The following is a 25293-nucleotide window of genomic DNA, read 5'->3' on the forward strand; positions in this document are numbered from 1 at the left end:
TATTTCCAGCGGTGGGGCTTGGGGTGCTCAGTGTTGAGTGGGGTGCCGGCAGAAGAGCCATGGCCGAGGAGCAGCGAGACCTCATGTCTGACCACGGCAGCAGCGTGCTTGGGGTCGGGGACACCCAGAGGTGCCGCTGCTGGGGGCACGGGGAGGGGGTGTGGGGTCAAGGGGGCATGACTGGGGCGCGATGGGAGTGTGGGGCAGGGTGGGTACTGCGTGGCCGTGGGGTGGAAGGGGGTAGAGTTGGGCCAAGGGGGTACAGAGTGACTGTGATGCATCACAGTGTGGTTGTGGGGCTCTGCCAAGTCTTGGGGGGCCATGGCGCAGCTGTGTGGTGGAAGGGGCTGGAACATGTCTGTGGGGTAGGCAGGAGCGTGGGGTGGCTATGGGATGGGTAGGGGTACGAGATGGCTGTGGGGTTGGGTGTCCCTGTGTCCCTGGGGCAGAGCACGACATGGGGCTATGGGGTGCACAGGCTCACGCTGCGGCTGTGGGGCAGATGAAGTCAGGCAGATTCAAGTCATGGCGATGGGGTGGATGTGGGGGAACAGCACGTCCATGGGGCAGGCAGGCTGAAGTTGTGGCTATGGGGTGGGCAGGAGCACAGCGTGGCTATAGGGCAGGCGGGATGATACAGATGTGGCTATGGGGCAGGTGGGATGATAGAGATGTGGCTATGGGGCAAGCAGGACGGTACAGACTTGGCTATGGGGCAGGCAGGATGATACAGACGTGGCTATGGGGCAGGTGGGACAGTACAGACGTGGCTATGGGGCAGGCGGGACGGTACAGACGTGGCTATGGGGCAGGTGGGACAGTACAGACGTGGCTATGGGGCAGGCGGGACGATACAGACGTGGCTATGGGGCAGGCGGGACGGTACAGACGTGGCTATGGGGCAGGTGGGACAGTACAGACGTGGCTATGGGGCAGGCGGGACGATACAGACGTGGCTATGGGGCAGGCGGGACGGTACAGCCGTGGCTATGGGGCAGGCGGGACGATACAGACGTGGCTATGGGGCAGGCGGGACGGTACAGACGTGGCTATGGGGCAGGCAGGATGATACAGCCGTGGCTATGGGGCAGGCGGGACGGTACAGACGTGGCTATGGGGCAGGCAGGATGATACAGCCGTGGCTATGGGGCAGGCGGGACGGTACAGAGGTGGCGATGGGGCAGGCGGCGCACAGGGCGGCTATAGGGCGTGCAGGGACACGGCGCGGAGCCAGAGCCCTTCCAGCTCAGTGCGGACACCCCCATGTCCCCGCACCCCGGCCGCACCTCCCGCACCGCGGGGGGGAAGCAGCTTCCAGCCAATGAGCATCGCGGGCGCGCTGACGTCACCAGTCGCCGGGCAGAGCCCGGGGCCGCGGGCCCGGTGCGGGACTCGGCGCGCCCGGCCGCCCGTGCGAGCCGCGGCCCCGCCGGCCAGCTGGGACACGACGCGGCTGCCGCGGCCCCCGGCTGGCATGGCCGCCTCTGCCCGCCTCTGCCCGCCTCTGCCCGGGCGCTCGCGCCTCTGCCTTTTGCACGAGCGCGGGCCGGCATCCCACGGGACGTGTCCTCTGCCTCCCGCGGCCAGCGCGGCTTCGGGCGGCTTCGGGCGGCTTCATCGTCCCGCAAAAGGCGATGCCGTGCCTCCAAATCCCCTGGCAGCAGCCTGCCCGCGGCCCCCCGGTGCCCACGAGCTGCTCGGGCATCCCTTCCGTGCCCCCTCCCCCCCGGCCGCCCCCTCAGTGGCTTTCGGTTCCCCCCCGCGCAGAGGAGTGACCTTCACGCCGAGATTTCACTTCTGCATGCAGCCGTGGGGGAACTTGCATTTGTCTGGCTGCAGCTCCCCCGGGAGCGTGCGTTTGGGGCGGCTGCGCCGGGCTGCGAGAGGGGGTTTGCGGGGGCTGGCGCAGTGTGAGGCCGCATCCTGCCGCGGGGCTGAGCTCCCTCCCGCTGTGCCGCAGGTCTGCGTGTGGCCGCAAAGCCGCCCTCTCCTCGCTCTCCATCCTGGTGGCCCTGCTTATCGCCGGCCAGGCCGTCACCGTCTACTTCGTGTACCAGCAAAGCGGGCAGATCAGCAAGCTGACCAAGACCTCCCAGAGCCTGCAGCTGGAGGCCCTGCAGAGGAAGCTGCCTGCCAGTCAGTAGCCCCACGGGCACGGGTGTGGGGGGCAGGACAGAGCCGAGAGGGGATGGGTTCACCCTCCCCCCCTCCCCAGACCACCTGATGGCCCTCACGCTGCTCCTTCCTGGGCAGGTGCCAAGCCGGTGAACAAGAAGATGATGACCATGATCAACACGCCCCTGGCCATGAAAGTCCTGCCTCTTGCTCCTTCTGCAGGCAGCATGGTAAGAGATGTGCAGCCGTGCTTGGCACTGGCTGCTGCCTGCTGCCCTGGGGGCTTGCTACAGCCCTCAGGCTGCCTCTTTGCTGCCCCAGGGGCCTGCTGCCAGCACTCACATTGCCCTTTTGCCTTTTCTCTTGAGGATATGACCCCTGCTAGCAACAAAACGGAGGACCAAGTGAAGCATGTGCTGCTGGTAAGGTCCTCCTCTCCCCCACCCCAGCCCCGTGGCTGCCCCTGCACTGCAGGAGGTGACGGGACTCACTCTTCCAGCTTACTCTGTCTTGGCTGGCTCTGGGCTCTCTCGGAGTGCTTGGAGCTGGTGAGAGCTCCTGGCCTCTTGCAATCTGGCCAATAGCAACAGAGCTTTTCTGCCCCACCTCGTTTTTCTTTGCCGTGTCTCACTGTGGTGGTCACTCTGCAGCAAGCTGACCCCAAGAAGATGTTCCCGGAGCTGAAGGACAACCTGATGGATAACCTGAAGAGGCTGAAGAACACCTTGACCGAGGCAGACTGGAAGGTCAGTGCTTGCTGCTGTTCTCCAGGAACAACCCGCTTGGGGAGGGAGTGGTGTGTCCCTACCTGGAAAGCCAAAGTCCTGCTTGAGCTGAGCTTGGCTTACTCCCACCCTGGGAAAGATGGTGGTGCCCAGGCCCTTCCTCGGCCCGAGCTGGAGCCTGTGGCACGGCTCCCTCGTGGCATGCTCACCCCCATGCCAGTTTAACGGGCTGGTTTCTCTCCTTGCAGTCCTTTGAATCCTGGATGCACAAGTGGGTTCTGTTCCAAATGGCCCAGAACTCCAAGCCGGAGGAGCACAAGGAGATCCCAGCACTGAAAGGTATCTGGGTGGAGGCTGTGGAGCCGGGGGTGGGACTGGCCCTTGGGAGCAGCCACCCCCAGGAGCTGCAGCACAGGGCCTCCCAAAGGCAACCCTTGACCAGTCATGGACCTCTTGGTTCTGTGGGGCCCCTGATGCCTTTAGGAGTGTTTGGGATGAGCATGTGTCTGAGCAGCCGGAGGACCACAGTCCTTGGCTACCCAAGAGCTTCAGAGAGGTCACGGGGCTGGAGCTTGTTCCCCTTTTAGACAGGATTTAACTATTGCTGGCTGAAAAGCTCCTGCCAAGGCTACCAGGCACAGCAGTGCCCAGAGGGGCTCACGGTGTGTCCCCTCTGTTTTTGTTGCCCTAGTGCAAACTAAGTGCCAGGCGGAGGCCAGCGCTGGGGGTGTGTGGCCGGGCCGCTTCCGCCCGCAGTGCGATGCCAACGGCGACTACCTGCCCAAGCAGTGCAATGGTGCCACGGGCTACTGCTGGTGTGCACACAAAAATGGCACCAGGATTGAGGGCACGGCCACCCGAGGGAAGCTGGACTGCCCCGGTACGTCGCTGGGGAAGGGATGGAGGAGAGGAAGGAGCAGCGTTCATGGATGCTGCCCCCTCCGCTTTGCCAGCAGGGAGGAGGAGAGTGGCCGAGGAGAGGAGAGGAGAGGAGAGGAGAGGAGAGGAGAGGAGAGGAGAGGAGAGGAGAGGAGAGGAGGGTGCCCGTGCTGGGGAGAGCATCCCTCACCCCTCTGGTGCCAGCACGTTGGGGCTGGAGGGGGCTCTAAGACCCACAGCCCTCCCTGGGTAGCTGCAGCTAGAGCTGAGACATGATTTTCCATGAGCTCCTCTTGGCCCCAAAGCCACAGCTCAGGGAGTGGGCACAGGCTCTTCCCCACTGCCCTCGGGGGTGGGGGGCAATGGGGCAGCCCCTGGGGCCCAGCACCCACGTCCTGCCCTCCCTCCCTCTGCAGACCCTTCCGCTGCTGCTGCGGAGCCAGAGGAGATGATCTTCTCCGGGGTGGACATGCTCAGGCTGGGGTCAGAGAAAGGTGAGAGCCCCAGCGTGGCCATGGGGCAGGGAAGGGGGACAGGGGGAGGTCCAGCCACCCACCCCCAAGATCCAGGGCAGCCCCAAAGCACTGCTGAGGAGGGGGAGGTTGTGGGAGCAGCCTGGGCTTCACGACAGCCCAGAGCTGCTGTGCTGACTCTCTCCTCTCTTTCTCCCCCAGCAGACAAGTAGAAGAGGACACCAGCGGAGGCCTGGCCCCTCCTCAGCATCCCACCTCCCAAGTGCTGTTTGTTTTGCTCTATTCCACTCCTGCTCTTGCACTGCTTCTCCAAGGCGATGAACAGCGGGCACCCCTCTGCACCCGCACCCCCGAGGCAGCCACGGCCACCCAGGTGCCCCGGCCTTCCCTTGCAGCAGGGCTACAGCAGCCTGGCACACGATTTTAGCCCTGTCAGACCTGGCAATCCTGTTGGCTTTTGCCCGTTGGCCCCCCCAGCACACCCCAGCCCCCAGGCAAGCGCAGAAGAACGAGCCACTAACGCTTTCTCACACCATTAAAAGCAGCAAAAGAGCCTCCAGAAGCTTCTTCACTGCCCCGCAGGGTGGGTTAAGGCAGGAGAGGGTCTGGGGGAGGGCTCAGGGTGGGTTACTGCAGGAGAGTCTGGGGGAGGGCTCAGGGTTGCAGGTAGACATTCACCTTGAGCTTTGGTGGCAGCAGTGGGTAAGAGCAGGCAGAGGGGCTTCTGCTTTTTTGCTGAATAGATCTGCTTAGCCCTTTTATAACTGACCTCACAAGCTCACCATTTCAAATAAACTTTTGAATAAGAAAAGCCTTGTAAGCAACTCCAGCAGGGCACTGCTCACAAACAGGGTGCAGCTGTTCTAAGTGAAAAAATAAATGAACCTTAAGAAGAATGGGGGAAAAAAAAAATCTCTGCAAGGCCCCTTGAACATTTGTTCCCTCTTCCCCCACTGCCAGGATCCCACCTATGCTCTGCCCCATTCCAGGCCCCATCTCCCCTGCACCCCAGCACAGCCCCCGAGGCTGAAACCTCACAGAAATGAGGCAGTGTGGAGAGAAGCAGAGCAGCTCCCGGAGCCAGGTCCCTTTGGCAACCAGAGCTCTGCCCTCAGAGCTCAACAGAGCCCCCTGCCAGGCTGGGCAGCACCTCCCACAGCTCTGGCAGCACAGGGGAACAGCAGGCTGGGAGGGCACAAAGTACAGATCAACAGTGGAAGAGCAATGGCTTGTCCTCAGGAAGCAGGCAGAGAGTTGTCCCCAGGGACTGAAGCTGGGTAGGCACTGCAGCACCCAGCCCAGCCCTGCCCTTTGTCCCCTCCCTTCCCTTGAAAGCAGCTGAGGCAAAACAGCACCATCCTCCTTTTTTTTTTGGTGTTTTAGATTTTATTTTGTATTCCATAAAAAACCCCCCAAACCCAGCAGCAGCTCAGCTGAGAACAGCTGCTGGGCACAACCGTTCAGTGCAACGCCAGGGCCACCACACCACTGCCCTCAGCGGCACACTGAGCGGACACCCCAGAGCTCTTGTCCGTAGTAGCAAAAGGACTGACACCACAACTCACAGGAGAGGGGGAAGGAGAGGAAAACAACAAAGGGTGTAAGTTTCTCAAAAATATAGCTCTGTGATGAGAAAGAGAAGAGATGGCTGGGTGGAAAGCAGTGTGTGCAGGCTGGCTCTTCTCTGGCCAAACTGCCTCCTCCAGTTCAGTGTGTGCCAGGGGTGAGTGGCCGGAGGGGCCCTCCAGGGCAGGAGAAGCCCAAAGTTACACTGCTCTGCTCTAAGGAGTCACAGTTAAAAGGAGTTATAAATTATTATCTAAAACAAAACCAACTGTTGGAACTGTCCTGCCGAGCTTCCTTTTCCTCTCTTCTGTTTATCTTCACCCATAACTCCTTACTCACAGGGCTGCGGTACCTTAGGGGAGAGGAGTTAAGAGTTAGGGGTGGGGAGGAGGAGATGGGCCTTGCAGCCGGGCAGAGCAAGGGCACAGTCATCTGGTCCACTTCCAGCACCATCAGCCACAATGCACAGCCCTGCTGCGAGCTCCCCGTGCCGGCAAGAGGCACAGACGCTGCCCCGGCCACGCTGCACAGCTCCAGTTCTCAGCAGCTACAGAGTCGAGGTCAGACACATCCAGAGAAGCCAGCAGCCTGCTGCATGACCTTCCTGACGCCACTGTGCTCCCTGGCCTGCTCAGCCCGGGCCAGGCTGGCTCTGAGGGCACGCTGGCTTCCCAGGGCTGGCCCAGGAGGACGGAACGTGGCCCCGGCCAGCGCTGCTTATAGGCACCGACAGTCCCCACAGGCCATGTACCTTCTCACAAGCCTTCAGCCTCAGATGTTTTCTTCTTCTAAAAAGGAAAGGGTGAAAAAACAATCAGCATCATCTATACTGCAAACGTGAAGAGCCACGAGCCATGGAGGTTTCTGGGCTACTGGATCTCCAGGGACACAGCCCCTAAGAAGAGCAGCCTACAGCCTCCCTCTGCCCATCGTGCCAGCCCTCAGGATGGGCTGCAGCAGCCTGCCAAGCCCTCAGCAGCTCCAGTTTCTGCTGGAAACAGCTCAAGGAGCAGAGAGCTGAAGGGCACTTACTCCTTGGTCACATTCTCTGCCACCAAAAGGGCCCCTGGCTTTGACCCTTCCAGGGCCGGGGGGATCTGTCCTGGGGAAGCGAGGCAGGAACAAGTCCTTCTTTGAGCCCACCCAAAGGTCAGGGTGCCTCAAGGCCAGCCACAGTTAACCTCTGCCCCTGTGCTGCCAGCAAGGCTGGGACATGGCCCTGCTCCTCTCCAGCCTGGCACACTGCAGGGATGAGCATCACAGCAGTGGGTCAGAACAGCTCTCTCCATGGCACCCCATCCAGGGGTCTGGCACATACCTTCTTCTTCTTCTTGTGAACCTCAGCAGAGCCATCTGCTACAGGCTCCCCTTCCTTTTTGCTCTTCTTCTTTTCTTTTCCAGTCTTTTTTTCTGGGAGAGGGAAAGAAAAGCCAGCTAAGAGAAGGCCTGTGGTATTGTAAGCCTCTGAGCTGGAGCACAGAGTGGCAGGAACATCTCCAGGAAGTTTTTAATCACATCTCAACCGGAGCAAGCTTTCCAGAGGAGTAACATGCTACAGGGCAGCTGTGTCCAGGGCTGTTTCTCCAGGACCCCTGTACCAGAGTGGTTTGATCCCACCACCCACACACAGGCGTGGGCAGGATTCCACAGGTTACCCCCCTCTATCCCCCTCCAGCTGCCCACCAACGCACCCACTCATCCCAGGAACCGCTTCAGCACTCAAGTGACTGGGCACATGCCAGCAACCAGGGCAAGGGGAGCTGCTAACAGGAAGGACACGAGCTTCAGCTCAGCCCAACTGTTCCTAGAGGCTTCAGCTCACCCCAGGAAGGGCTGAGGGACAATTGTTTCCTCCAAAACGAAAGGCTGTGTCTCCATGGAACACAAACTCTGGCAGATTTGGCCCACCCATTCCAGCTTCTATCTTTGTTTTAAAGCCTACAGGCCCAGCTCTGATTTGCAGATGCAAAGAAAGAGAAGTTGCTTGGCACTAGGACAGCAAACGGCAGTGCAGGGGTGTGCAGGCAAGAGGGGCAGGAGACACTTAACCTGGAGTAAGGAGCAGAGGCTGTTAATGTCCTCATACTCCTGCAGGGGGCTGAAAGCAGCAGCCCTCAAGATGGATGTCCCAGAGCTGCTCACCCCCTGGAGCTGCTGCTCACCCCCGGAGCTTCTCCCCATGCTGCAGCTCTGACACTGCTTGGACAAGGTCAGGAAGGGGCTGCAGTGCTCTGCAGGGAGCAGCACTGTGGAGTTCAGCCTCATCTCTTCAAAGGGCCTGGCAGCCAGGGCCCCTGCTCAGGCAGCTCAGCCAACACAAAGCCCTGTGCAGGTCCATGCTGGGCTTCCTCTGCCACGCCCACAGCACATCAGGGGCCTTCTGCCTGCCATACCCAGCCTCGTTTCACCTCAGCTCTCTTGTGCCTGCTGGTGAGCAGCCAGGGCAAGCAGCTGGGTGAGCAGAACACAGGCCTCACGCAGCCTGACCTCAGCCCTTTGCCAGCCCTCAGCTAGGCAGCTGCTGCAGGGACAGGTCATCCCACAGAGATGCCAGGGGACCCCGGCTTGCTCTGTGAGCAGCAAGGATCAGGAGTGCTGACGCTGTGCCAGAGGCAGGGCAGAGGGCAGGAGAGCCCAGCTCACAGCCTGCAACACGGCCTGGTGCTGGGACTTGCAGAAAAACATCCAAATGGGGTGTTAAAAATCTGGCATTGGCTTGGGGTAGGACAAGGGGGAAGCTAAGCAGGAAGCTAACAGGAAAGTGGGAGCTACTCACAAGGCCCTACCCCAGAGCCTGAACATGCAGAGGCTGCAAGAACCAACCACAAATGCAGCCCCAAGTGAGGAGTGCTTACTTTTAGCTGACTTTTTCTTTTCCTTGCCACCTGGCAGCTTCTCCAGGTCACCAGCTGCTTTCTTCTTCTTTTTGGGTGCTTCTTCATTAGCTTGCCCTTTCCTCCTCTTCTCCTTGGGCTGCCCAACAGCCCCATCCTCTCCCGGCAGTTTCCGCTTCTGAGACGTTTTCTGCTTCTTGTTCTCCTTGTCTTTGCTCTTTGATGCTTTCACAGCCTTGTCTGCTGTGGAGGAAGCCGCCTTCTTTTCCTTCTTGTCTTTTTTTTCCTTCTTCTTCTTTTTCTTCACTTCCAGCCCCTCCCCTGGTTGCACTGGAGGCACTTTGGCAGCAGCAGCCTTGGTGTCACTCCCCAAGCCCAGCTGCTCTGGCTGTGGGATGGAGAGGGGTGCGCTCGCTGCCGTGTTCACCTGCCCCCCTTTAGCCCCAACATCATTCTCCCTCACAGCCGGGGCCTTCTTCAGTGGCTTGAGGCTGCCATGACCTGGGTCCGTTTTTCCTGCCACTTTCTCTTTGTTGGAGGCTCCCGTGGCTTCCTGCCCTGGTGGGAGGTTGTTTTCTGCAGAAACAGGGATAGAAGCTCAGGGAGTGTTCATGACACAGATCACGAGCTGCTGGAAGATGGAAGTGTGCATTTGAAGAGGAGCATCAAGTTCTCCCCCAAAACCAAAACCTAACTACAGCAGTCAGAGAAAGGTGCCTCTGTCTGAGGTCAAGTATCTGGTGATGGAAGAAGGTGACAACAGCCACAACACAGCTTCAGTGAGCACAGAGCAGTCCTTTCCCAGGAAACATTCCCCTGTAGGCCAGGGACCTCCCAAGGTGGAGAGGTTATCCTCATCACCACATTTAACCATCACCAAAGGCCTATCCCTCAGTACCTGGGCCTTCTTGAACCTATACACAGTTCTGATCTCCTTAACAGCCCTTTGCACAACCCAACACGTGCCCAAGAGTTTGGGCCTCTAGAGTGGAGATTTGAGCCTCTAGAGTGGAGTAGAGCTCCTTTGGTTGCAGGGAAAGCCCTTCCTGTTCCCATTAATGGCATTAACTACTGCAGTTAAAGCAACAGAACTTGGAAGCAGCAGAGGCACAGAGTCTGGCAAGACGCCTTGGAGGAAAGGGCTGTGGGAAGCCAGCAGATGGCAGCAGTGCTCCACTGTACAAGGCTCTGCAGGGGAGGAACTGGCGACAGGGCCCATCCTGGTGTCACCCAGCCTGCCAGCATGGCTCTGCTCCCAGGCCAAGAGGATTCCTGCCCTTGCCAAGGGGACAGACCCACCTGCTCTGTGGTTCGCAGCTCCCTGGTTGATGTCAGTGTCCGAGTCACTGCTGTCGCTGCTGTCACTGTCGGCTGCGGCCGCTTTCCCAGAGGCCTTGGCCAGGGAGTTTGTGTTAGTGGGGGCTGCTTTCCCCTGCCCCACTTTGCCTACAGGCTGGGGGGGAACCGTCTTTGGTGCTTGAGGTGCTGCTGCTGCAGTCGTGCAGGGGCCCAGGTAGCCTGTGAGGAGGGACTGAAACAGCACAGACACGCTGAGGAGTCGCAGCAGGGCATCCTCCCACGCACCAGGCACGCGGACCCCCGTATTCCAAGGGAAGGGCACACCTCCAGAGCAACCCAGCAGGGCCCAGCCAGGGCTGCCAGGAGAGGGGGCCAGCACACAGAGGCTGCCTGAGCTGCCAGGAGAGGTTCCCCTTTGTTCTTGCCTAGTGCAGTGGGCTGGGGGAGGCTGCTGGCCATCAGCCTGCACCCACGCACAGCTAATGCACTGCAGATGTGCTGCACGCCCTGCACGTCACTTACAAAGGGAATTTAATGGCTTGGACATGGGTTAAGTTACTAATAAAAGTGGGGAAAATACAAAAAAAGAATACTGCTGCTATTGGCACTGTGCAGCAGTTCTCCTGGCTTAACCCTTGCAAGGCACCACTTCCTCCCATCTCTTCCCCTTCATGAGCTCTGCACCTAGGGAAGCATTCTGTGTGTAAAAGGCTCTCTCTGCCCCCACCCAAAGGCCCTGCTCGCAGCACTGCACTGGGGAGCCCTGCTTCTGTGCTGCAAATCCACCCAGCACCCCATTTGAGAACTCAGTCCTCTCTCTGGCCTACTTAGGAGGGGTGGCAAGGGGACGCTGGCCGGCTTAGGTACCATACCTGTGACGCTGCCTCCTCCTCCTCACTGGAATCCGAGGAGGTGCTGTGGGCTGGCTCTGTCCCTCCTGGTTTCTGCAGCAAGCCTGCTGGAGGAGCAGAGTTCATCCCATTAAACCCAGCAGTGCTGCCTGGGGCTGAGCTCACATACCCAGCTCAGTTACTGACACAGAAAGGCCTCCTGCCCCTAAAGAAGGGGAGCGCTGTGCCAAGCTGGAGAGGAAGAATCCCTCTCCAATTGCCCCATGAAGGTGACACACCTCCCATGGGGTCAGCAAAGCGGTGTCCCCACCTTGGCCTGGCCAGCAGCACTGAAAACGCCTTCTTGGGAGAACTGACCAGGTTTGGGGGGCTGTTTGGGCGTCTCCTCCTCCTCCTCGCTGTCTGAGGAACTGCTGCTGTCTGAGGTGATCTCTGCCTGGCTGGGATGAGCCTCCTGCGTGGGCACCAGGCTGGGCTTTGGCCTGGCAGCAGGCAGCCCTGGGAGTGGGGCAGCAGCACTGGATGGAGGAGTTTTTCCCACTGGAACCGTTTGCTTTAGGCCAGGAAGAGCGGAAACCTAGGGAGGGTAAGATGAAATACATCTGGAAAGAGGTACAACTAATCATGCCCATGAACTACAAGAAGCAGATGGGCTTGGACCACAACTTTTTCAGCCACACTGCTCTGCTTAATGTCCAGTTAGCCCAAGAACCCCTCAAGCAAGGCAGAGAGCACATCTCCCCCAGCCAACTCCTGACTGCACAGGGCACCACCAGCAACAAGAGAAGGAAGAAATCAGCCAGAGACCAGGAGGCAGGAACAGCAAAGGCACCAGGGCTGCCATCTGCTCATCTGCCTAACAGGAACAGCAGTTACAAAAGAGCAGAGCAGCTCCCCTCATCCCTGCTCCCCTAGCTGGGGATGTGGCAGCAGCCCCAGGCCCCAGCAGAGCCCCCTCCCCAGGGAAGCCCCCCCTCTCATTACCTCGGTGCTGGCCGGTGGCACAGCAGGGGCACGTGGCCCCTTCCCGGGTGACAGGGCCTGGGCTGCTCGGCCCTTCTGCTGGGCCACACTCTGCAACATGGGAGGAACAGCGTGAGGACACGGCACGACTAGGAGGGGAGAAAGACACACCAACCCACCACCCACCCCTGAGCCCTTCCATCATTTTCTGTACAGTGCCAAAGCTCAGATGCTCCTTTTGCCCCCCTTACAGGCCAGCTGTCTCCTGGGAGCCTCTGAGCAGACCCTCTGGCATAGCCAGGGGCAGAGAAGCGAGGGTCAACACCCTGGGAGTGCCTGAAGCATTAGCTCAGTGCCCCAGAGGCACCATCCTCAGGGCAGGCAGGCAAAGTGTGATGTGTCCGCAGGCTGTAAGACTGCAGCTGCAAACCCTACACTGCAAAGCAGGTACTTGGACTCTAGGATGTTTCCTACCCTCTAAAAATCACATATGGAGAGTTAACTGGCAACAGAGATAGGCACCAACCACGGGGCAGATCTGCCCTCAGGTCCATAACAAGCCACAGATTAGAGACCAAATCAACAAAAAGCCATTTTGTTGCCTTACACTGGAAAAATCACATCAAACAAAACGTAAGAGGGGTTAAAAATAGAAAGAGCCAGGGGCATGGAAATCAGACACTGACATCAGGTCCAGGACAGAAATACCAGCAGAGGAGGGAGCAGGAAGGAGTGCTCAGCCTCCTGGTTTGTGTTACAAAGGAGGCCACGTGAGCAGCCTTCCCTCTCCACATCTCTTGACAAGCTGGGCCTTTGTGAGCTGACATTTCCCTCACACAACATCTGGCCTTCAGAGAGGAAGGCAGCGCTCCACCACGCCGAGAGCTGCCAACCCAACGTGAGCTCTCAGCTTGAGCTACAGCAACTGCAGTATTTTATACAGTCTTGGTACTATAAACATGCTTTAATCAAGGACTGCTCAGGATGGCTGCCTGCTCTCCAGCTGGGGAGAGACAGCCTTTCCACTACCCACAGCACCATGCCAACACAGGGGAGGGTTTCCTTGAGTGCACATAATCCCCCTGTCCCAGCAAGGGTACTGGCCAGACGAGGGCTGCACGTATGTGCAGGACAAGAAGTGCATTTGGATACTAGCTCTGGGCTTCCAACTATCGTGTAGGAAGGGTGGCCACATTCCCCAGCCAATGTATGTGTTTTTTCTTGGGTTTTTTTTCTTGGGCTCAAACTGCAGCAGAGGTCAGAGACACCCAAGGCAGGCTCACAACGAGGGAGCTCAGCCATGGCCCTGCATGACTGGCACAGAGACATGTGACAGACACAGAGATGTGACAGGAGAAAGACTCAGGTAAAAGACTTGGGATCAGCTCCACAATGCTCAACAGAGGCCTTGGCACAGACAAGGGGTCACCTCCCTTCTCCAAGGCAGGGGTCTGGCTCCTCCAGCTGAAAGGCAGCAGGATGAGTGCAGATCCTTCCAGGCTCCCAAGGCCTGTGGAGGAGGAGTCCAGGGTTTGGAAGAAACCAGGAGTGGGTTGCCTTGGAGCTGCCCAGCTCATGGAAAGACTCTGACTGCAAAGACTTGGCTGCTTCTCCAACTCTACTCCCTGGAGTAAAGCAAAGCAGACGGAGTCCCCTTTGGGCTCGTGCATCTACTCGTGTTCCTGCTGAAACATTCCCACCCTCCCCTGCTCTCACACACTGCAAACTCCCTGCAGGGGAGCCGTGCCCCCAGAGCCAAGGTCAGAGAGACCAAGGGGTGCTGCCAAGAAAACCTGATCTGGCCCAGGGCAGGGCCCTGCCCATCATCTCACAACCAGCACCTCCTCAGTGCTGAGGCCTCCTGAGCATGCAGGACTGACAGTGGTCACCCCCAGCAGGCCAGTGGCTCCTCACCTGAGAAGGGGGCACTATTTCCTCCTCTGAATCTGACTCCTCGCTGGAGTCCTCGCTGCTGTCCACAGCTAGAGGGGCTGGTGCTGCAGCTGGTGCCTTCCTTGTGTTTGCTGGCTGAAGCACAGCATTGGTTTTCACTGAGGGAAAAGTGTAAGAGACTGTCACCATGAGAAAGAGTTGCTCTCTGTGGCTGTCAAGAGCAGGAGCTATCATGACAGCCTGGGACATCTGTGTGCACGGGAGAGAAGAAAAACTCATCAGGATGCAGCTGAGGCATCCTGGCCCCTACCAGGAGACTTACCAGCTTGTGGAGGCCGTGGCTGTGCTGCAGGAGGCTCCTCTTCACTGTCAGACGAGTCACTGCTCTCACTTTCTGAGACCTGGCTTTTCAAGGCGTTTCCTGCTGCTTTTTCAGGCAGCCCAGCTTTAGCAGCCTGGCTCAGGTTGGAAACAGGCCCAGGCTGTTCAGTTAACCTCTTAAAAATCAAACACAGGCCCAGAAACGTGCTATTAGTACAGGTGCTGTTTAGGAGTCTAAAGTGCAGTTTCAGCTCAAGTTGGGTTTTGTTTTACCCTCACACAGCTGTTACTAACATGAACTCACTCCATCCTTGACATGTCAAGATTGGAAAGGGCTTTAGTCACTGCCCGGATGGAGCTGCTGAAGACACATACCACTGCATGTAGCAATCTGCTTCTGACAAGAAGCCTTGGTATGTTTTACTGCATAAGCATGAAGGGCTATCAGCCCTCAAAAGCTCACGTCAGCAATCTCTTATGGAGGCAAAGGCACTGGCTGGACAGGAGCCTGAGGGCAGGAGAAGGACCACAACCCTGAGACCCTTGTTCCAAGGAAGCCTCTCATTTAAGCATGACCTCCCTCCAGCTTGGGAAACCAGTAGGAGATGGGAAGTTTTGTGCCAAAACCCTTGCAAGATTCAGAGACAGCTTCCCAGAGCTGCTGGAGAGCTCAGCACAGACCCAGAGCCGAGAAGCGTTTGGGAACACAGAGGGATCCCACCTTGGAAACTCATCTGTCAAGTGGTCTAAGAGATTGGAACTCTCCAAACAAAAAATCCTGCAACTCACTTGGGCTGAGCCTTCCTCCAGCACCCAGCAGCACTCTGATGTCCCAGGACAGGCTACGAGCCACTGCCCCAATCAACTAGGAAGCTTCAGCTATCACAGCACCAGATACAAAACTGTCAGGAGAGATGCTCAGAGTGCTCTGCACCCACTCAGGTTCCTGCACTCGTGGCTCATCCCCAGGCTGCCTGGGCAGGCAGCTCCCACCAGCTGCACATGAGGGCAGCCCACCTCAGCACTGCCTCCATGCCCCCCACATGAGGGGAGACTCCTCCCCAGTGCCACAGTCCCTGTCGCCCCCTCCCGAGGCAGCGGTGCCCTCTTAGCACACAGCAGAGGGCTAGGAGAACTGTGGCAACTTTGGCTCACCCGGGGGTGCTCATGGCCAGCAGCCCAGAGCACCAGCCTAGCAGCCTCACAGGAGGAGGGACCGTACGGTGCTTGCTGGCACAGCCTGTCCGAGGGCTGCCACTGGGGCAGTGTTGATCATCTCCAAGCCAAACACTGAACAGACAACAGCATCTGCATGTTTATCCCATGACAGAACAGCTCTCTGAACAAGCCAAGCACACTTTGACTCTGCTTAGAGAAACAGAAACCTCCACAAGCCTTTGGGGAGGGGGGGTGCTGCAAACCCCACTTGCCTGTTTTGTTTTGGTACCAAGTGAGTCACCATCTCCAGCAGAGAGGCCAGATTTGCAATGCTGAGAACTACTCGAAGCAGACACAAGAATGCACACGCACTACTTGAACGTGCTGGCTCCTCTCCCTCCTGTCCCAAGCACTGCTGGGCAAGGGCAGAGTCTACTGAGACCAGACTCCACTTACACGTTTTTAAGACCTTTCAAGACTTCTAAGTAATGGCTTCTCCTCTTGCTCAGATGCATGGCACAAGAGCTGCTTCATATCCTGACTAAGCGAGAGATTGGCAAAGAGCTTCCGTACGGAGGCATCCCGACACGGGAAAAGCATTAACAGCATCCAGAGAAACCACCATAAGCTTCACACAGCCTTAGGACCTTCCTGGGAGGAGGCCAAAGTCCATCCTTCCACCTCCTCTCGGTCGCTGCCAGATGGCTGACAGCCGCCCCGTCCTGTGGTGCGGCCCCAGCAGCCTGCCGAGCGACACCCGGGGAGCAGGGTACCGCAGGCAGACGGCTTCCCTCAACTTCAGACTCCCGGGGTACCGAAGTAACTCTGAGAGGAGGAAACCAAGAGGAAATCATTCTTCCTGCTCCCTCCGCAGCCCCCAAAGCGGGAGCTGCCTGCGGCTCAGCGTGATGACTCAGCTCCTGCGCAGCCCATCGTGCCGCTGGCACCCCGTGGCGCTGCGTGCCGGCAGGGAAACAACGCGCAGCAGCCACGTGCCCGCGCCCTGCCGCTGTGGCACCCGCCCTCCACCGCTGCCTGTGCTCGGTGGAAGCATCGCCTGCGCCACAGCGCCCGGCACCAGCACCGCAGCCTCGTCGCGGCACGGCCTGACTGGCACCGGCAGAGCGGCAGGGACGGGTCTGGGGAGGGAAAGAGGCTGTGTCACAGGAGATTCGGCTTCTTCCCACAGCACCTGTGGTGCGAGGTAAGGAGCTGCAGGCACAGCTGCCTCCAGGGCGGCACACCCGGGATTTCCTGGGACGCTGAAGCACACTGCCAGCACACATACGCACCTGCATCTCATGCCCAGCCCTGGAAAGCAGAAGCTGAAGCCTGTCCACAAAGGGCCTGAATGATACCTTTGGCACAAAACGTCCAAGAAGGAGGGAGCAGAACAGAATTAGCAGCTCCAAAAGAAAAGCAGCTCTCAACATCTTTAAGGTCAATCCAGAATGTCCCCCATCACCATCCTTCCTCCCCAGAATACGCATACACCTTGTCAACTTCTTTGGCTATATACTCCTGAGTCTTCAGGGGTAAACATACCAATTAAGCAGTTCAATTTAGGCATGATGTTCATTTTAATTGTGGTAATCCACCCCCACAAGGAAAGATGAGGCAGCTTCCAACGCTCTGTATCTGTTTGGATCTTGCACAGAAGCCAGAGGAAGTTGCAGGATACAGTAAGTCAGTGGTTAGCATATGCCCAAGTAGCAGATGGTGAGGATGAGCTAAGAAGAGTTTGACAGGGAGGACGGGACTGTGGACACAGCTAAGTCTAATGGTTTATCTTCAGGCTTCACTCATGGTCTCTGCCTGTAGGCTACTAATATGGGAAGAAACCGTCTGTTTGGCAAAAATAGAGCTCCCTCGATGACAAGCTCTTCCTTGCTTACTGTGGTGGCTGCTGAGGGGCAATCATCAGTTTGCAAGAGAGAAGATTCTGAAGTGGTTAAAGCCAGCAAAGACTGGCAGCTTCAGATCAACAGCAGGGGAAATAAACCTGCTCCAGCACATCCTTCACCTCCGGTCCTACTGGAATGGACGAGTATTGATTGCTTTACAGCAGGACCCCAAGGCACAGCTATCAGAATAGCTGCCCCTGCCACCCAGAGCTGAATTGTCACACAGAATCACGCAGGAAGGGAGCAGCACAGAGCCAACTGTTAAGAGATGCGTCCCCCTCCACCCACCTTAGCAGACCAAGGCTATGAAGACAAAACTGCAGAGCCTCTCTGACTCCTGCCTGTCAATAGCAAAAGGGCGTGTTGACAAAGAGCCTCCTTGCAAGGACACGTGAGGCTCTGCCCCCGGCTTCTCTGCCTCCCTTGCAGAGAAAGCTGCCATCTCCAAAATGCTGCTTTCAGGGCACTCTCTGAGGGGCCCTGCAGCTCAGGGTTGATGCAGAAGGTCTCTCTACAACGTGCCTCAGGATGCTCTGGGGAAGGGATTTGCTTCTGTATGAGTTCAGCCACCTATGTCTGAGCCCAGTCTGAGTTCACAAATCCTTCTCAAAAGAAACAAACTCTCATAGGAGAGTCAGGACCAAGCTATCTGTGACACCCCCTCCCACCACAGCCTACTCCAGAAGGGCAAGGCATGAGTGGAGTGAATCAGCTGGTATCAAAGAGGTTACCCCCATCCTCCCCTAGTACAGCGAGGTCCCAAGGAGCAAGGAAGATCTTCCTCTCTGAGGGATCGAGATCCAACATGCTAGTATATGCAACTGGTGTTTCAAGGGCTAAACAATTGTCTTGCATATCCCACCCCTCGGCACCAGGCCGAACGCGGTGTCACCTACCTTCTGGCTGACAGGAACAGGGAGATCCTCCTCTTCGCTGTCTGAGGAGTCAGAGCTCTCAGCTGGCTTCGTGCTTTCGGCAGGCTTTGTGGGAGCAGCAGTCCTTCCCAGCGTGCTTTTGGCCTGCTTCAGCACTGCTGGCTGTGGGGCTGCCTTCCCCTGGGACGCTGCAACTGCTTTTGCTGGAGCTGCTTTGCTGGAGAGGGATGCTGCTGGCGTTGGTTTCATTAGGGATGGGATGGCCTGGGAGGGTTTTGGAGGTGGCTTTGTCTGGACAAGACAAGAATAGAGTGAACAAAGGCAAATTCCACAGCAGCATAATTCATTTGCTCAGACTGTAATCAAGGGAAGAGATTTCAGAGCCCCGTGGAAAAGGCATATGCTGAGGTAAGATTAGCAGCTGGCAGGACACAAGGCATCCTTTCATCTAGCTGCTTGAGGCTGATCTCCCAGGATGAGAAACCAAGACCTGCTGATACTAGCAGTCCCCTCCAGCGAGGTACACCGCAGCACTTTGCCCAATCCACAGCAGGGAGGCTGAGCTGCACTACACTTCAACAAATTACATGCTATTTACTGCAATTCAATACTGAGAGGCAAATCCAGCCACGACTATTTGCCTCGTCAGGTGGCATGAGAATTGCTGGCTTTTTTAAATTTAAAAGCACTGATGGGTTTTTAATTTTTTAAGAAAGGCACAATGGCTTGATTACAGCTCAGCCTTTATACACCCCAATGCCTCTTCCCTCCCACCCTCAACGTGACTTTGCTCTACACTACGTGCAGTTACAAAGCTTTCTCTTCACTGCAGTTCCTTGCCCTGGTGAGGTGTGCAAGGACAGTTCTGACAGACGCACTTGGGTCAGTGGTGGTGGCTCCTCATCGTCGCTGCCTGACGAGTCGCTGCTCTCCGACGTGTCACTGGCCTTTGCAGTCCCTGGAACCGTTGTGGATGTGGGTTTGGCTTGGTTTGGTGTCGCTGCATTTGTTTGCCTCGCTGCATTCTTCTTGAGGGGCATGGGAGCAGCAGGTGCACTTTTCACAGGTGTTATATTTGCCTGAGCTGTTTTCACAGCTGGTTTTGCCTGGAACAGGGGGAACAAAAAGGAACAGGAGAATCAGGTAACATCTCAGAAGAGACCAGTTGAGAGCTGTAACTGCATGGAATCTGTTTTCAAGAAGGCCACCTTGCTAACTTTGACCAGGACAGGCTTGTTCAGACCCACAGGTTGTGGAGTCTTGACACGTGCCACTTCTTCCACAGACTGCCTGACTACATCCACAGAGTTGCAAACCAACCACCTTCTACAGATCAAAGGATCTCCCTCCACTTCAGGCACCAGGAGGAAATGCCATAGAATGCCTGATGATGGCAGGAGCTCGTGGGGCTCTCAGACACACAGTGTGTTTCTCTTGCCTTGGATTTGGGGATCCCACACACCCAGGGAAGAGGGTGATGTCAGACTACAGCACTGCAGCCTTTCTTCTCTCCTTTAAGAGAGGGGAAGTGATTTCCTACAGACAAGGACCCTGGAGAGGTTACCTGGACCACTGGAGGTGGAAGCTCCTCCTCGGAGGATGTCTCATCACTTGATTCCTCACTGCTGCTCTCAGCTGCCACAGCTGCCTGCTTTGGCTCTGAAACACAAGGGAGGAGATGTCACAGCTGCTGCCTGCTCTCAGCTCCCAGAGCATGATGCTAATGCAGCTTTTGAAGCCAGGAAAGCAAAATAAACCACAGAGAGGGCTAAGGGGATTTCTAGGGATGCAGGCCTAGCCCTGCTGAAAGCATCAGGAGCCTGCTGGGAACAGTTTCTCCAGATAAAACACTGTCCCACAAACACCAGTCCCCAGAGTGCAGGCAGAGATGAGGAACCTTCCCTGGCCACTCTCTGCCCAGCCTTACGCAGGTCCCTGCAGGGGCACTCAGCCTGGCTGCAGCTCCTCTGGAGAAGAGGCAAGAGAAAGGCCATCTTCAGAGCTTCTATGATCTACTTCTCACCCCCAACTCCCAACACACAGAGTTCAAAGCAGTAAAAAAATTTCCCTGAAGACTTCAAAACCCAAACCCAATCACTCTGTATTTGGGAATGAAGAGAAGATGCTGCAGTGCCTTTCCAAAAAGCCGAAAGCATCTGTACTATTATTAGTACTGCCTCTCCTCCAGATATGCCATGCTCTTATCTCCAACCCCATAGTGCTGGGTGCTGCCAGACAGACATCTTAGCACAGAATCTGCCGCTTGAAATGGGAGCAAGCATGCTGGAATCATCCCACAGAGCTCCAGAGCTGGCTGTTTTGCAGCATTTCCACGGCCTCCCCAAGGAACAAGCGTCACTGTGAGTCCTCCAGCAAGGGAGCTGAAAGGAACAGGCTGAAGGCACAGCTCAGGCCTGATTCACAGCCAAGCTGGAACAAACAGGCATTCCCACACCCCACAGGCTCCTTACCCGCTCTGGGGGCTGGGGCCTTCGCAACTGGTGTCTCTTTTTCCTCCTCACTCTCTGACGAGGAGCTGCTGCTGCTGGAGGAGCTCTGTGGTGCTTTGGTTGTTGCTGCTGCTTTGCTGTGCCCTGCTGTGGCTGTGGCTGGTGCAGCATGGCTGGGCTTCCCAGGAGCTACAGGCTGCTGCTTGTTGGGGAGCGCAGTTCTGCTGGCTGCAGGGAGCACCGCTGCTCGGCCAGCTGCAGGGGCAGGGGGGGTGCTGGGAGAATGCAGAGAGTTGGCAGCTTTGCCACTCACCACAGCTGGTGTCACCTACAGGAAACAAAAGAAATTAGGAGCCTACAGACAGAGGAGCTAACTTGGACATAATATACCTTCAACAGCAATCTGGCAGCTGGACAAGCCCTAGACCTCTTTATTGAAGCACTTGGGAGATAGGTATTCCAGAGAAGGCTTATACCCGCACAGAAGGGTCATTTAAACGTCAGTTCTACCCCAACTCACAATTCCACACATGACAGAGAGTCTGGGGCAGGCCTGGCCTCAAAGTACCATCAGCCTTGGAAGCCAAGAGAAGCCTTACCATAACCGTGCCCGTTCCAGCTGCTGTCTCCTCTTCTGACGAGGAGTCATCATCTTCACTGCTTTCTACATCCACTCCTGAGTTGGTGGCCAGGGGAAGGCTGGCTGCTGCACAGGAGACAGACACAGAAACTGTGTGAGCATCTCTCACAAGATGGGCTCTGCTTTGCAGGAAGGCTCCAGGAGGCAGGGCCCCATCTCCACACCTTCCCCAACACCACCGTTCCTGTCCTTTCAACAGGCAAGTGCTTTGCTCCTCCACCCCACACCTCTCCTCACCACTAAGGCAAGGAACCTGCTCAGATCTGCAAGTTTCCAAGGGCTGTTCTACATAAGATGAGAGTGAGCCAAAACATATTGGGCACATGGGTTTCATTAGCCTGTGCAAGCCAACACCTCCCACATCACCTGCACCAGAGATCTGTCCCCACCTCAGAGAGGGCAGTGGCTTTCCAGACCAGCTAACAAGTCCTTTCCTCACCCAAGACACAGGCCTGCCTTTGCTGGCCCAACAGCCACCAGGGACCAACCAGAAGAGTCGGGTTACCAAGTCCCCATCCCACAGCCAGCCCTCCCCAACAAATCACAGCAGGCTTCTTCGAGGTCCAGCAGACATCTGTGCTCCTCAGAAGCTCTGCCTGAGAAGGGGGTGCTACATTAGTTGTCCTGTTTCTCTAAGAGCACAAGGGAATAGCCACCACTTTACACTCATTTTCTCTACCTAAACAAGTCTGGCTGCCCCAGTCCTACTGTGGCAGGGAGACAAAAGGCTCCTACCATTTGCTGCTTTCGTCTTCTCCTTCTCATCCTCTTCTTTCTCTGAGCTCTCAGAGCTGCTCACAGGATCAGGAACTCGGATCTTCTCTGGGATGGTTGCTTCCTCATCACTCACCTTTCTTCTCCTGGAATTCGATGGAGTTCTGAGGAAACAGAATTTGCATCAAAACAACGGGAAAAGGATATCTTGAACAAGCTATAAATACATGTATTCATCCACTCTCAGGTCAGGCTCCAGCCTAAGGACACACACTGTCATTCCTCTACAGCTCCTAACGGGGTGGGAGAAGTACTTCTCTGAGCTGCATGGGACATCTCCAGTCCTCCTCAGGCAACTCATCTCTGCAGTCTTCAGAGGAGACACTGAACAGAGACATTTTCTGTGTCCTGGGCAGACTCTTTCTCACTTTAGCAGAGAAGTAAACATGCATATGGTCAGGCTGGCGATCACCACAGAGCAAAGACATCCTGCAGAACACATTCTGTCTCCTGGAGGCAGCTACAGCCAGAGAGTAAGTGCAGTGCCAGGGTTAGGGCAGCGACACCCAAACAGGCCTGGGTACTCTGCAAGGTCAGGATGTAAAGTGGATGTAAAGGCTGCAAAAGCCATCTGAACTTGGGCTCACAGGCCCAAAGACAGAAAAGTCAGGTTGCAGGGAGATTTAAGAAAGGACGTGTCTGGACCTACAGAGATGTGTTGAAAGAAGGGGAGAGGAGGTCAGAGAAAAGCACTAAACAAGCTGTTCAGTTGAGTTACAACATTAAGCTGGAGAAAACTGTCTCTAGGCTCTGAATCCTACTTGTACTAGACCAGACAATGTGGCTAAAGTTATCTTTAATTTTCAAGTGAAAGCACAGGTAACAGATTTACCTTATTACAAAGGTAACTTTGGCTGGGCATCTGTCTCTGTGATTCACACATGCAACACTTGTAATCCTGGAGACACACAATTATCAGAGGCAGAACCCCCTCACTTCTGTGCCAGTTCAGCCTATTTTAGTTGTTCATCTGATTTAAAAACAAGATTAGTTTAACAATTTGTCCAGGAAAGATAGAAATGGTGCTTACCATTTGAGTTTTAGCAGCACAGCTGTAATGATGAGGTTTCTGTAAGCAGGCTAAGACAAAGGCACGATTGCTATTACCAAGTCTTGTTAACTACTCAGTCCTTTCAATTAAATCACAGGGCGAATCACTCAGGCAGCTCCCATACTCCCAACACCTTCTTGACTCTGTGGGAGCTGACAACACAGCAGAGACAACTGTATTTGTCACGACCAGGGGCTCCAGGATCCTGCATGGGGGAAGCCAAGCAGTGCTGGCAGGAGCTGGTCCTACAGCACCCTGAAGCATTTGAAGGCTGCAGCTGCTCCTGGGACTGAGTTGGTCCAGCTGGTCCCCTGCTCCCAGGCACCCTGCTACACCCTCCCAGCATCCTCCAGACTAAACCTAGCCCTGGAGGGAGGCCACACTTAAGTCATTGTGAATCTGTTAGGCTCAATTTAGAAGTTTCTGAAGGAGAACACCAAGGATTGCCTCAGTTAGATGGGCAAGAGCAACAGACGTCACAGGAAAGACATTTTCAGGGCAAAAGCCTATGAAGCATCAAGACATGAGAATCACAGCTCACTCACAGGACAGCACTCCAGCCAGGCAGGATACCTTCTGCATAAGCAAAACTACAGGTCACTACCTCCTTTCCCTGGGACTCCAAACCAGGCATAACTCATGGAGACAAGGAATAAATGTGTACTTGTGAGGCAGGTCACAACAGAAGGGTGACACTGAAGAAAATAGCAATGAAATGTGATGAGTGTCCTCTCACCCCTCAAGCTTTGACAATAATAGTGTCTGGAAGGGTTTCACAGAATCATTTTGGTTGGAAAAGACCTTTAAGATCACTGAGCCCAACCACCCTCCTGACACTGCCAAGCCCACCACTAACCCATGTCCCTCAGCACCTCAGCTCTGTGGCTTTGCAATATCTTCAGGGATGGGGACTCCACCAGTTCCCTGGGCAGCCTGTTCCACTGCTTAATAACTCTCTCAGTGAAAAAGTTCTTCCTACTCTCCAATCTAAACCTTCCCTGGTACAACCTGAGGCCATTTCCTCTTGTCATATCAGTTGCTACCTGGGGGATGAGACAGACCCCACCCACTCATTACACCCTCTCATCAGGTAGTTGTAGGGAGTGATCATGTTTGCTGCAGCAGCACTCAGGATACCTCACACAGAGAAAGATCACCATCAATGCTAATAGATTAATACATTGTTAGACCTTCACGTGTGGAGTGGAAGTGGAAGAACCATCAGCAAGAAAGTGCTGGGCTGAACATGCAAGGGCTTGAAAGGACAGGCTGAAACTCACGAGACTTCCCCTCAGTCAGAAGAGATGTGATCTACGCCAAGGTTTCAGTCCCTGTAAGAGCCTTGGCATTTCAGCAGCTACTCAAATCCTCGGGTGAATAACCTTGCAAAGCACGTGGTTTTGAAAAGAAAGTGAAACAGAACCAGGGAAAAGACTTTTGCCAATAAAGCACAACTCTGAGCCCCACAACACTCCGGTATTAACTCCAACAGGCAAGAACAGCACCTGACTTCAAAACTTGAGCAACAACTTATCTCCAAGCTCAGGAAACTTTAAACCAAAGTAACCTTTAACACCTGAAACGAACCTGCCCAACATCAGGGGCCAGGGTGAAGGTCTGCCGAGCACAGCTATCATCAGAAACACTTGACAACGCGAAATTTCAGCACATAAAGATCATACGTGCCATGCAGCCTGGCTGTGAACGCAGCCTGGCGTCTATCTGATACCAAAACCTTCATTTGACTTACTTTTCCCAGTGGGTAAAGATGTCCTCGAGAGAGGCCGCGAGGGAAGGGAGCAGTTTCTGTGAAAGCAGAGGGGACACAAGTGAGGCACCGGCCCCGCCTCGGGACGAGCGCGCCGGAGAGCAGCGGAGCCCCTCCAGCGCTGCCCAGCAGAACGCGAGCGCGGCCTCCCCGCACACGCACCCGGGGCCGCGGCCTCCCCTCGGCAGCACGTGTCCGGGGAGCGGCCGACCCCCCGCAACGGGACGGCCTCGGCCCTTCAGCCGGGCCGGCTCGGGGCCAGGCCGGCAGGGGGGCGCAGCGTGGGGCTCCACGCACACCCGCAGCGCGGCGGGCAGGGGGAGCCGGGCCCGCCGAGGCCCTCGGCGGCGCGGCCGGCCCGGTCAGGCCCCGCGGAGCGTCCCCCGAGCGCGTTACCTGTCCGGTCTGCGCCTGCAGCTCCCGCGCCGCCCGCGCGAAGCCGCCGCGCAGCAGGTGCTGGTGGATGAGGGCGAGCAGCTCCCGCCCCCCCCCGCCATCCGCCGCCATGGCGCGGCCCGCTCGCCACAGCCCGCGGGCGCCGCGTGCCGCGCCGCGCCTCACTTCCGCTTCCGCCGCGCGGGCCCTGGGAACTGTAGTTGCCCGGGGGGAGGGAGCGGGATGGGATGGGGTGGGGTGGTCATGGGAAGGGATGGGGTGGGGTGGGATGGAATGGGATGGGAAGGGATGGGAAGGGAAGGGGTGGGATGGGATGGGAATGCGGTGACGTTACCCTAACAGCCCGCGGCTTAAGCAA

At 56.6% G+C, this 25293-nt stretch overlaps 2 protein-coding genes across 11 annotated transcripts; one reads left to right on the plus strand and one right to left on the minus strand.

Annotated features, from left to right (window-relative positions):
* Nucleotides 1-5003, plus strand: CD74 (CD74 molecule). Of its 6 annotated transcripts, none has more exons than XM_062003134.1 (9): nt 1-130; nt 1961-2136; nt 2254-2345; nt 2484-2537; nt 2766-2861; nt 3089-3179; nt 3532-3720; nt 4136-4213; nt 4394-5003. In XM_062003134.1, the coding sequence occupies exons 1-9, from the start codon at nt 60-62 to the stop codon at nt 4402-4404; spliced, it is 858 nt and encodes a 285-aa protein (XP_061859118.1). In that variant the 5' UTR covers nt 1-59; the 3' UTR covers nt 4405-5003. The 6 variants fall into 6 exon arrangements, with proteins under 6 accessions (XP_061859118.1, XP_061859119.1, XP_061859120.1 ...); XM_062003135.1 differs by having other exon boundaries at nt 4397-5003; XM_062003136.1 differs by lacking the exon at nt 4136-4213.
* Nucleotides 5004-5570: 567 nt separating this feature from the next.
* TCOF1 (treacle ribosome biogenesis factor 1) lies at nt 5571-25074 on the minus strand. 5 transcript variants are annotated; one of them, XM_062003126.1, is made up of 18 exons: nt 24936-25074; nt 24522-24577; nt 21682-21824; nt 20906-21012; nt 20328-20634; nt 19421-19515; nt 18735-18962; nt 17878-18147; nt 13921-14095; nt 13620-13756; nt 11727-11816; nt 11100-11319; nt 10764-10849; nt 9892-10123; nt 8614-9168; nt 7077-7168; nt 6510-6543; nt 5571-6110 (listed from the first exon to the last, which is right to left on the minus strand). In XM_062003126.1, exons 1-17 carry the CDS (start codon nt 25044-25046, stop codon nt 6514-6516), a joined length of 2934 nt encoding a protein of 977 aa, XP_061859110.1. In that variant the 5' UTR covers nt 25047-25074; the 3' UTR covers nt 5571-6110; nt 6510-6513. The 5 variants fall into 5 exon arrangements, with proteins under 5 accessions (XP_061859110.1, XP_061859107.1, XP_061859108.1 ...); XM_062003123.1 differs by having other exon boundaries at nt 6510-6546; XM_062003124.1 differs by having other exon boundaries at nt 5571-6546; nt 10764-10846.
* Nucleotides 25075-25293: the final 219 nt, after the last annotated feature.

Source organism: Colius striatus, chromosome 9, assembly GCF_028858725.1.
Source record: "Colius striatus isolate bColStr4 chromosome 9, bColStr4.1.hap1, whole genome shotgun sequence".
Classification (NCBI taxonomy): domain Eukaryota; kingdom Metazoa; phylum Chordata; class Aves; order Coliiformes; family Coliidae; genus Colius; species Colius striatus.

Bases quoted from the DNA above. Each gene is read 5' to 3' on its own strand.
- CD74 (XM_062003134.1), top strand. From the start codon at position 60: ATGGCCGAGGAGCAGCGAGACCTCATGTCTGACCACGGCAGCAGCGTG. The intron at 131-1,960 runs GTGCCGCTGCTG...GCTGTGCCGCAG, and splicing joins GGGGTCGGGGACACCCAGAG to GTCTGCGTGTGGCCGCAAAG. The intron at 3,180-3,531 runs GTATCTGGGTGG...TTGTTGCCCTAG, and splicing joins GGAGATCCCAGCACTGAAAG to TGCAAACTAAGTGCCAGGCG.
- TCOF1 (XM_062003123.1), bottom strand. From the start codon at position 25,046: ATGGCGGCGGATGGCGGGGGGGGGCGGGAGCTGCTCGCCCTCATCCAC. The intron at 18,963-19,420 runs GTAACCTCTCCA...CCCCTGTTCCAG, and splicing joins TTCCACCTCCAGTGGTCCAG to GCAAAACCAGCTGTGAAAAC. The intron at 14,096-17,877 runs GTAGGTGACACC...TTGATTTTTAAG, and splicing joins CTGTTCCTGTCAGCCAGAAG to AGGTTAACTGAACAGCCTGG.